General features: G+C 41.4%; 1 protein-coding gene across 2 annotated transcripts in view; it reads left to right on the top strand.

Moving 5' to 3' along the window:
- wnt9a.S (wingless-type MMTV integration site family member 9A S homeolog) overlaps nt 1-10,330 on the top strand; it is an 82,202-nt gene extending 71,872 nt beyond the window's left edge. For both annotated transcript variants that reach the window (XM_041567326.1, XM_018268969.2), the window contains one exon: nt 8,804-10,330. In XM_041567326.1, the coding sequence (XP_041423260.1) occupies nt 8,804-9,277 (474 nt within the window). In that variant the 3' untranslated portion in view covers nt 9,278-10,330. The remainder of the gene's footprint in view (nt 1-8,803) is intronic.
- Nucleotides 10,331-12,289: the final 1,959 nt, after the last annotated feature.

Raw genomic sequence — 12,289 nt, 5'->3', positions numbered from 1 at the left:
TCTCTCCCTACTATACCTGCTATCCCCCAGTCACACTCCCTTCCCAGAGACTATTATCCACTGTTACTATAGACACCATCTCTCCCTACTATACCTGCTATCCCACAGTCACACTCCCTTCCCAGAGACTATTATCCACTGTTACTATAGGCACCATCTCTCCCTACTATACCTGCTATCCCACAGTCACACTCCCTTCCCAGAGACTATTATCCACTGTTACTATAGACACCATCTCTCCCTACTATACCTGCTATCCCACAGTCACACTCCCTTCCAGAGACTATTATCCACTGTTACTATAGGCACCATCTCTCCCTACTATACCTGTTATCCCACAGTCACACTCCCTTCCCAGAGGACTATTATCCACTGTTACTATAGACACATCTCTCCCTACTATACCTGCTATCCCACAGTCACACTCCCTTCCCAGAGACTATTATCCACTGTTACTATAGACACATCTCTCCCTACTATACCTGCTATCCCACAGTCACACTCCCTTCCCAGAGACTATTATCCACTGTTAATATAGGCACCATCTCTCCCTACTATACCTGCTATCCCACAGTCACACTCCCTTCCCAGAGACTATTATCCCACTGTTACTATAGGCACCATCTCTCCCTACTATACCTGTTATCCCACAGTCACACTCCCTTCCCAGAGACTATTATCCACTGTTACTATAGACACATCTCTCCCTACTATACCTGCTATCCCACAGTCACACTCCCTTCCCAGAGACTATTATCCACTGTTACTATAGACACATCTCTCCCTACTATACCTGCTATCCCACAGTCACACTCCCTTCCCAGAGACTATTATCCCTTTTATCCCCTATATAGGGGTTTTTCCACCCTACAACTGTAATTTACAGTTAAATTACATAGGATTTGGATTCAGGCAAATCCAAAATATTGGGTTTGGTGCATACCTAATTTCCAGTTTAAAAACTCGAAATTTAACACTTTCACACTTTACATTGACACTAAGGGCTCTAACTGACGAGCGTTTTTACCTGCGTTCAGCCGCACGGGAGCGCAGGAATAGACACACACAGGCGCGTGTAGGAGCCGAACGCAGGTTGAGACGCAACATGCTGCGTTTTTCCTGCGTTCTACAAGCGCCTGTGTGAGTACAGCCCCATTGGAAAAAATGTAATGCGCTGAAAAACGGAACGCAGGGGAGCGCAGGTAAAAACGCTCGTCAGTAAGAGCCCTTAGAGGCACATTTATCAAAGGACGAACTTTGAATTCATGTGAGTTTTTAAAAACTCCCCTAAACTCTCATAAATCAACCTGAAAACTTGAATTTAAAAAAGTTGACTCGAGTTTTTTCTCCGTAAAAAGAACTCGAATGTCAGGAAGGCTGCAGACAACTCCAAATTGATCCCTGGACCTCTCCCTTTGACTCAAACAGCAATTCGGCAGGTTTTATGTGGTGAAGAGTCTAATTCAAATTCTTAAAGGGCCAGAGTATTTTAAAAAAAAAGCTCTAATCAAATTTGAATACCTTTGTAGTCGAAGTTAATGGTTTTGACAATAAAAAATTCAAAAATTTGAAATTTGAATTAGAATTTTCATTTTGACCCTTGATAAATCAGCCCCTTAAAGTTACAAGAGTTGCTTTTCGCCTCCCCCCTGCAACTGGCCTCTCGCTGCTGAAAGGTTCTCACCTTGTCTCAATGCAGGAGTGGCCCTACATGCAATTAATGAGTTATACTCGTCAGTAGAGGATAATTTGGGTTGTTTTCTAAACTTATGGCATGAGCAGGGTGCAAAGTGGAAAACCCAGGCCTAATCCACCATGTTCTGCATGTCTTGACCACCTGTCCTATCAGTGGTTAAACTAAATATTACTGGGCCCCACAGCAAATTTATTTTAGTGCCCCCCAACAGATCCAGAGATTGACCTTTTTTACCAATAAATGTTTAAATTGCTCTTTAAAGGGATTCTGTCATGATTTTTATGGTGTCGTTTTTATTTCTAAATGACGCTGTTTACACTGCAAATAATTCACTGTACAATATAAAATGTCATTCCTGAACCAGCAAGTGTATTTAGTTGTAATATTGGTGTGTAGGTGCATCTCAGCTCATTTTGCCTGGTCATGTGATTTCAGAAAGAGCCAGCACTTTAGGTTAGAACTGCTTTCTGGCAGGCTGTTGTTTCTCCTACTCAATGTAACTGAATGTGTCTCAGTGGGACCTGGATTTTACTATTGTTGTTCTTAGATCTACCAGGCAGCTGTTATCTTGTGTTAGGGAGCTGCTATCTGGTTACCTTCCCATTGTTCTGAGCATACCTCCCAACATTTTGGAAAATACATTTTTTTTTATAAAATTTGGCAGGTTATGAAAGTTTGAACATATTTCTGTGTTTTTTTTCCAGTTTGTACAGTTTTGCTAATGAAGGCGAATTGCCCTTTAAACTGTGAGTCTAACTGCTCGCAAGGGACCTATCTATTATTGTTACAATTACTTATTTGCTTATCTCGAAATTGTCTCGTCAAACTTAAATGAGCAACCTTAGAAGGCTGTTCCTGCTGAATTGTGCTTAGTACAGGGAATACCTATGCTGCCATAGTTTTATGGGATCTCTCTGTACAGACTATGAGCAAACTTAGGGACTGTTCCTGCTGAATTGTGCTTAGTACACAGGGAATACCTATGCTGCCATAGTTTTATGGGATCTCTCTGTACAGACTATGAGCAAACTTAGGGGCTGTTCCTGCTGAATTGTGCTTAGTACAGAGGAATACCTATGCTGCCATAGTTTTATGGGATCTCTCTGTACAGACTATGAGCAAACTTAGGGGACTGTTCCTGCTGAATTGTGCTTAGTACAGGGAATACCTATACTGCCATAGTTTTATGGGATCTCTCTGTACAGACTATGAGCAAACTTAGGGACTGTTCCTGCTGAATTGTGCTTAGCACAGCAGGGGTTCTGCATCAATGAGGGGAGTTGAGGCAGCACCCCACAAGTTATCAGGGGCAGAAAAGCCCCTTGTTAGCGATCGGACAAGATTGGCATTGCCTCCTGTCCTATAAGAAATATTTAAAGACATCATTCATTATTTAAAAAAGTAAATATCATAAAAAAAACTCTCATTACAAAAGAATATAAAAATAATGCAGATTTCCCATCATATCTCAGAAGCAGAAGATGCTGGGAGTTGTACTATTAAGGACACAGGGATTTACAGGGTTAATGTTTGAGAGATGGGAATGGTAAGAAATCATGAATTCGAAGGAACATTGTACTTGGCACAGAAAGTGATCCCGTCAGCAGCTGCTCCGGCAGAATGAACAGAATGATCGTCTCTTACACTCCCTGCGTCTGGTGCAGAACATTGTTGTGAGAGCGGCAGGACTGGCTCGTTACAAGACCCCATGGACCCCTGGAATTTCATGCGGTTTCAACCTGACTCAGGTCATTCCCAGGAAAGAGATGGGACAATACTGTCACTTTGGTTTTCTGATAGAATTTTATTACTGATATTGTAACCTCTGGCCCCTACTCTGGTGACAAAACTGGAGTTCATCGTTCTACTTTACTTTTTGTGGCTTTTAGTTGCCCCAAATTTCTCTCACTATCTGTATTGTGCTTCTGTAGCACCTACAACTCAATTCCACCCCTCTCTCAGTATCCTTTCATAATTAAATCACCCCAAGATTTACATAAACATACACACTCCCTACTGCAGCCTAATTCCTACCATACTGTATTAGGGGTGAGTGCTTATTTGTACCCTGGGTACCCCTGGAACTATAGCAGGGTGATACCCCAATGTTTCTATATATCTGTAACCTTATTATGAGCTAAGGGGGCCCAGTCTGAAGGTCAGTTAGGGGGAGATTTGGGGTGAGTGCTTATTTGTACCCTGGGTACCCCTGGAACTATAGCAGGGTGATACCCCAATGTTTCTATATATCTGTAACCTTATTATGAGCTAAGGGGGCCCAGTCTGAAGGTCAGTTAGGGGGAGATTTGGGGTGAGTGTTTATTTGTACCCTGGGTACCCCTGGAACTATAGCAGTGTGACACCCCAATGTTTCTATATATTTGTAACCTTGTTATGAGCTAAGGGGGCCCAGTCTGAAGGTCAGTTAGGGGGAGATTTGGGGTGAGTGATTATTTGTGCCCTGGGTACCCCTGGAACTATAGCAGGGTGACACCCCAATGTTTCTATATATCTGTAACCTTGTTATGAGCTAAGGGGGCCCAGTCTGAAGGCCAGTTAGGGGGAGATTTGGGGTGAGTGCTTATTTTTGCCCTGGGTACCCCTGGAACTATAGCAGGGTGACTGTTACCCCAATGTTTCTATATATCTGTAACCTTGTTATGAGCTAAGGGGGCCCAGTCTGAAGGTCAGTTAGGGGGAGATTTGAGGTGAGTGATTATTTGTACACTGGGTACCCCTGGAACTATAGCAGGGTGACACCCCAATGTTTCTATATATCTGTAACCTTGTTATGAGCTAAGGGGGCCCAGCCTGAAGGTCAGTTAGGGGGAGATTTGGGGTGAGTGATTATTTGTGCCCTGGGTACCCCTGGAACTATAGCAGGGTGACTGTTACCCCAATGTTTCTATATATCTGTAACCTTGTTATGAGCTAAGGGGGCCCAGTCTGAAGGTCAGTTAGGGGGAGATTTGGGGTGAGTGCTTATTTGTGCCCTGGGTACCCCTGGAACTATAGCAGGGTGACTGTTACCCCAATGTTTCTATATATCTGTAACCTTGTTATGAGCTAAGGGGGCCCAGTCTGAAGGTCAGTTAGGGAGAGATTTGGGGTGAGTGTTTATTTGTGCCCTGGGTACCCCTGGAACTATAGCAGGGTGACACCCCAATGTTTCTATATATCTGTAACCTTGTTATGAGCTAAGGGGGACAGCCTAAAGGCCAGTTAGGGGGAGATTTGGGGTGAGGGCTTATTTGTACCTTGGGTACCCCTGGAACTATAGCAGGGTGACTGTTACCCCAATGTTTCTATATATCTGTAACCTTGTTATGAGCTAAGGGGGCCCAGTCTGAAGGTCAGTTAGGGGGAGATTTGGGGTGAGTGCTTATTTGTCCCCTGGGTACCCCTGGAACTATAGCAGGGTGACTGTCACTTGGGGCTGAACTTTACTTAGAATTGTGTCAGACCACAGCCGATCCAACAGGCATCACTTTCATTCTAGAGAAGAGGCGAAAAGAGCCAAACTCACGTTTCTGCTGAACATAAAAATAAACATTCTTTATAAACTATGACCTCATAGCTAAGAGTAAATTTATAACTGGCCATAGACCTTGCCAAATGCTTGGAGCTTTATTCAGTTTGGCCTCACATCAGCCTAATCCTGCTGATACAGACATTTTGCCCCGGGCCATAGTTCCAAAAATATAAATATAGGGCAGAGAGTATGTTTTTACCCCAAACCCCACCCAAAATGACCTTCAGATGATGTTACAGGTGTATCTAGGAGAGCAAATTCTCCACAAATGTACCAGCTCTGCCACTTCTGTATGTTCCACAGTTTGGTCCATAGTAATTTTTGTATTTAATAATAACTGTTACACAATTGTATTCATCCTACTTGCATGTAAACACTGTATTACCCCTTTGTATGGTGATATTTGCTGCTCACGGATTCAGACCAGGGTCTCTCTTCAGACGAGTGGTGACTCTGCTCTTCTGGTTTCTGGACCATCCACAGAATTGGCCGAGTCGCAAGAAGAGCCTGAGTGCCCATTTGGAATGAATGGGAATCTGTGATGGCTATTCCAGTTACACATTGGCGGATTATGTTTGCACAGTGTCTAAACTGATTTCACTGGGTATTAACCAGCGACGGGCTCAGAACTATTGTTCATTGTTAAGACGTGCGGTCACAAACTTTCACCACTCTCCTCGTTTGTAATCTTGGAGCCATTAGTAAGAGTGGACACAGACTTAGAAACGATCTGTCTTGGCTAATAAGAGTGGATAAAACTGACATTAAAATATATATATATAAAAATATATATTAGGTACAACAGCCCATTGTGTTGCTCAAGACCAGGGTCTGACTGGGCCAGGAAAAACCCGGTTGGCCTGGCTCTTGTTGGCCCAGACCTGCTCCCTACTTTAAGCACTTTCCTGCACTCCCCCTACCTCTCTCTGTGGCTCCGACGCTGCTGCACGAAGGAATAGGTAAGAGGGGGGTTAAGAGGGGTTTTGTGGCTGGTATGGGGGGCTAGAGTGGGGTTGTGGCTTGTGGGAGGTAGAGAGTGCTTGCGGCTGGGGGGCCTGGGGGTGGTGTGGGGGCCCCCTAAGGCAGCAGGCCCACTGCTCAAGACATGCTCAAGAACAATGTTTATTTTAATGGACAGTAGAGCAGGTACTATAGAAATGCTAAATGAATACATTACCATAATATGCAGGTTTCCTCATCAGTCATTCTATAAAAAATGCTTAATAATTGGAAGAATATAGTAGGTAGATATAAAAGACTAGGGGGCAAGTTGCGCCAGCGATGGCTTCGCTCACTTTCGCCAGGCGTAGACTCGCCAGGGCTGCACAAATTCACTAAAATTTGAAGTTGCGTCCAGGGAGGCGAAAGGTAGCGAAGTTGTGCTAGCATTAATTCATCAAGCAAATCGAAGTTATACTAGCGATGCCTAATTTGCATACGGCGCCAAGTTAAAGTACAATGGATGTACGTATATGCTGCAGCAACTACATTACACTTCACAAGCCTGGGAAACCTTAATAAAATAGAGTTGTTATATTGCCCTACACATGTGCCCACTGTATAGTTTAGGTGCCATATGTTAGGAAATGTAGGAGGGAAGGAGGGTAACCCCCCAAAAAAATTATGATCTTTTTCAGCCTATCACCCTGAAAAAAGTAAAAGACTCCTATCTACTCTATTGCACTTCGCCTGGTCTGAGCTGGTGTAGTAAAGTCTGGTGCAAGAGGTAACGTTCAGTAAAATCCGCAACTTAGTGAATTAGCGTAGTTACGTCCCTTCGCCAGATCGCAACTTTGCCTGGTGTTAGGGTTCAAAGTAGGGCTAGAGTATGTCTACTTCGCTAGTGAATTTACGCCAGCACCCGTTAGTAAATCGGCGAAGTGGCAAAATGACGTCACGCTGGCGAATTTTCGCTAGCATTAGCAACTTTGCCCCTTTAGTAAATTTGCCCCTAAGAGAATAAAGAGATTGAGTAAGGAGAGGAGGAATAATAGTTTGGAAAGTGGGCCCATGGTCTAAGGCTTTCTGGTTTATCTGCATAACTGTGTTTATTTCTATCAGTAGGGGCTGCCATACTGTAGCTCAACTAAGTCATCTTTAAGTTTGGTGACCAGTATGACTTGCATTCCACTTAAATGTTCCTGCTTTGTACTGTTGTGCATAATAGACAATCTTCAATCTTTACTTGTTTCAAGTCTCCTTTAGACAGGGTCGTTGGGCAAGGCATCTGGTTTCAGAACCCTGGACCTTTTGAATAATTTAGAACTGTAAATAATACCCATGTGTTAGAAATTAGACTCATGGGGGGGGGCTACTGTGTTTTATTGGATAGCATTTAAAAGGTCTCAATTGGGACAGCAATGGGGTGTGAGTGTTGGCTCAGGTCACTAATGTGCGTTTATATTATTCTGAAAAGTTGTGTGCACAATCATAACCTGGAACTCTCTCAACCTGAATTCCATGCCCCGAATGCAATTTTGCCAACTTTCTGCGGGGTTTTCTCAGCCAAGTAATAAAGAAACTGTCAATAAATATTTATTCACATTTTCCTTGGTCTTCCAAGCATGACAAAAAAAAAATCCGGCCAACGAGCTGCATGAGTACATTTAAGAGGGCCTCTTGGTAGTTAAGGAGTTCCTTAAAGAAATATTCTGTGTTTTTAGATTTTGGGTCACCTGCAGCGAGTCTCCCCTATTAAAGAATGCTTCCTGCAAAGCCAATGGAAATCTAGTATCTAATACATAAAGCAAATCATATGGGATTTCTTCATTCTCTTTGTCTGTCCTAGTCCTTCAATCAGGAGGAGTTTTTTTTAAATGTTCTGTAGTGTAGTTGGGGGGCATGTTAACATAACTTAGTACACAAATTTCTATCTTTGATGTTAAGATCTTTCCATGAACTTGCTGTGGTTCCAGGCCCAAATTTGTGGGCAGGCCTAGGAAAGCAAAGTTCAGGGGACAGTATCTGAAATGGTGAAAAGTGCTGGTGATTCTGGGAACAGTGGAAATAGGGAGATGTGAGGGGGACAACAAGTTGCAAGTGGCGTACCAGTGTTAAAATTTACAGTCGAAGTCCAAAAAAAATTCTCTATAGTCATGCTATATTAAAAAGTATATTTATTGAAACATTACCCCATATGGAGCCTAATGCGTTTCATGCTTACCCAACACTTAGTCATAGGCCATCTCAAATTTTAACCTGATGGTTCCACAGACTAATCTAATCATGCCACCAAGCTTCTGTAAAGTCTGTGTGGAAACCTCAAGGTGGTCATAGACACACAGATCCTATCTTAGGAATCGAGGATTCGTACGATTTTAGAATCGTGTGTGGCGTGTGCCGACATCTTTCGTCCGGCGGAGATCGGTCGTTTGGTCGATCGGTCAGGGTTGATTTTGAGCATGGCTAAAACTGCAATAAGGAAAATACAAAAAACAATTGTATGTTAACCTAATATTTTGTTCAAGATAAATTGAAAGGACAAATTAAAAAATGACCTAGTGTCTCAGATGTTGAATGATCTTAAAGTAGTTGGCGAACACTTTCCTAACTTCATATGTCTCTTACTTTTTTAGGTTATTAAAGCTGGAGTTAAGACGACGTGCAAGTGTCACGGAGTCTCTGGATCTTGTACAGTGCGCACATGTTGGAGACAATTGTCGCCTTTTCACGAAATTGGGAAACAACTGAAGCAAAAATACGAGACTTCACTAAAAGTAGGAAGCACTACTAATGAAGCAACTGGAGAAGGGGACATTTCTCCACCCAAAAAGCCAGTTGCTGGCCACAGCGACCAAATTCCAAGGACTACAGATTTAATATACATCGACGATTCACCAAGTTTTTGTCGGATGAGCAAATATTCTCCTGGCACTTCCGGAAGGAGATGTTACAAAGATAAAAACTGTGAAAGCATTTGCTGTGGACGGGGACATAACACTCAGAGTAATGTAGTTACAAGACCTTGCCAGTGTCAGGTTCGATGGTGCTGCTATGTGGAGTGTAAAGAGTGCACACAAAAGGAGGAGGTGTATACATGTAAAGATTAGCCAACAGTTATAGGATTGGAGGTCACCATAGGAGGAAACCATCACAGCATATGGAATCAAAGCAAGGTCTGATTGACTATGGGATCTAAAGCTATATATTAAGACATAAGCACTTTGTAGGGTACAGATAACCCAACTGTGTTGCTGTTTTTAGGCGTGTTTCACTGGGTTGTACACCCATTTTATAATCTCTTATTTGCTCTGTGTCTATGAGTATAACCAACTTATAGTGAGCAGGGCTAGAACAAACCTGTAACTGTTGTAAGGGCTGATCCAATCCATAGCCAATCACAGTAGTAGAATGTTCACAATACAAAGATAAGAGCTGAATGCAATAGGAACAGCAACTAAATGTTTCAAACATGCTTCTATATGAGACAAAGTTCATACATTCAACTGGCTTTTTTGGCCAAGCTGGAACATTTCAGTGGTATAATTAAGTGCACAGGTAGAGATCCATAATATGGTGGTCATCTTCTGGTCATCATAGGTCATCCTATAAAGATGACACTATGTGGGCACCTGGATCTTGGCCTGGACACTAATTCACTTGGTGATGGAAACTCCAGCAAGTGGGAGAGCAAGGGAAACCATAGCTTTCTTCTGTTCTTTTCTGCAATCTTCCAGTAAGTTTTGTGGGAGAATATGTCTACATAATGCAAATAGTAATGGAAAACCAAATTACCATAATGGCCTTGTACGAAGAGAATGCTCATACTGATTTGTTCTGAACGGCAAGGGCTAAATCATATCCTTTTGTTGACGAGCAAAGACCAACTTTAGAGAGTCTGTTGTCTTTAGAATATGCAAATGGAACCTTCAGAGGCCTTTTTAGCACTATCACTGTCTTAAAAAAAACCACTAGAAAATTTTATTTTCATTGTATAAATATATAAATATATAGACGTATATATTTTGATTTTTTTCTTTTATTAAAACTAACCCTGTGGAGGTTACCTAAACACCTTTGTTTTCAAGAGTACTATCTCAATGACCTAGACCAGAATGATGTATATTCCTGATGCTTATTTTATAGAAAATGTAAATTAAAAACAAAAAAATAGAAAAAATTATATTCAGAAATTTTTATATGAGAGGGGATCTGTTAGGAACCAATCGGGTTAAGGCATGCTGTTATTTGAACTTGGGCTATCGCAGAAAGACAGATGTTCCTTGGCCACCATTACATTAAGAGATATATTTGGAACATCCAACCCTTTTATTGGAAATACACTGATCCATAAGAGACTATGGTACAGTTTCTAAAATGTACCTGTTGTGCATGCTGAATATATACAGTTGGGAATCTAGTTCAGGGATCAATACACAACTTTTAGAACTCATGGTTTTACAGAGTGGACTTTATTAGTTCCTCTGAAGCATGTATGGGAGTTTTTTTTTTAAAGTCTGAATGGCAAAAACTCGAAAAATCCGAATTTTTGGTGGTAACATTTTTTTTTTCGAGACTTATTATACCCCAAGGATGAAAAAAGTCAGAATCTGAAAATCCGGCATCTCAGACCTACCAAGGTTGTATATAAGTCAATGAGAGAGGTCCTTCTACATTTGAAATTTTCTGTGGTCTGCGCTGGACTTAGCTGGACTTAGCCCCGAAATTACGACTATTTTGGACTTTTCCGGCAAAAATGCGAAAAATTATGGCTTTTTGGCAAAAAATCCCAAAAAATCAAGGGATTCTGGAAAAAACTCAGAAAATATTGTACGATTCAGATTTTCGCTAAAATTTTTTTCGGATTTGTCCATGATCCAGTTAAATGCTTTTTTTAAATAATAAATAAGCTCCAATCGCGGATTCTAGTTTGGTTGGACTTTTTTAATTAAAATAGTCCGAAAAATTCAGATTTTGATAAGGCCTTACATGTCTCGGCCTTCGTACATTTGTTGGAACATTGTGCAAATATTTTGTGCTTTGAACTCCCGAGTACCAAAAGTTGCTGATGCCTGATGTTTAGCGTCTAGTTTCTTTCAACTGGAAACATTTCAGTTCAGCTAAACTGATAAACAAAAGCATAGACAAGGCTACTGGGGTTGTTCCTAATTTTGGCTATCCATAAAATGCAATAAATGGAGGATGTTGAAATAAGTGGCCCCTAGTTATTACAAGGAACCATATACTTGTTGTTGTGTTCTACATAAAGGAGACAGAAGTTGTTGGGGACAAAACCAAGATAGGTCCCACTTCAAAAGACACTGATCTGTTGAAGAGGGCGCCATCTTGGTTGTGTCACCAATATCATTTGACTCCTCTGGGACATTGGTCTTCAGGTCAAACCTTGAGTCTCATCAAAGCAAAGATTCTTCTGTGATAGATATCCTTGATGAACTCAATGAGATAGCCAACACCATAGGGACATACCAGTAGCCACTACATTACTCTGTTAATAAAGTTCTACCGGTCACAGACTCAGGTTATTGGAATGTATAACTTTAAAATCTTTTTTATCTCCACGAGCCTTGGCTTCCTCTGTGCCTTGAGCTTTTGCAGAACTACAAACTCCCAACATATCAGCCACTTACTGAGCTGGTTGGAGGATGCTAGGTGATGTAGATTTGCAAAGCCAAGAATGTACATTGTTTACCTCTACCTAACTTCCAAAACCTCCAGTGTATCTTTTGGATACCTCAAATATTCATTCTAGCATTTGTATGAAAATAGGGCTTTCTACATTCCAAGTGCAAATACTCCACAGTATTGACCAAAAATCCTTAGAGATTTAACAAGTGTATGAAGCCTACAGCAATTGCCTGGTCATTGAAGGTCTGAACTGTATTCCGTGTGAATATATAAATATATATATATATAAGTACATTTATTTATTCAAAAGCAATTTGAAGGACCTTATTATGGTTTCAATGTGGTATTATGTCCAGTTATAACACAGGAGTCTTTTTCTTTTGTAATCCTTATTTTTTCCAAAAAAAATAGGTTGACTTGGTTTCTGAGCAGACACAGATTTTGTGCCTCCAACGCATACACGGAACTTGCATGTC

This window comes from Xenopus laevis, chromosome 6S (assembly GCF_017654675.1).
Source record: "Xenopus laevis strain J_2021 chromosome 6S, Xenopus_laevis_v10.1, whole genome shotgun sequence".
NCBI lineage: Eukaryota > Metazoa > Chordata > Amphibia > Anura > Pipidae > Xenopus > Xenopus laevis.
Note: the sequence above shows the minus strand (reverse complement) of the source record. Positions and strands in the feature narration are given on the sequence as shown.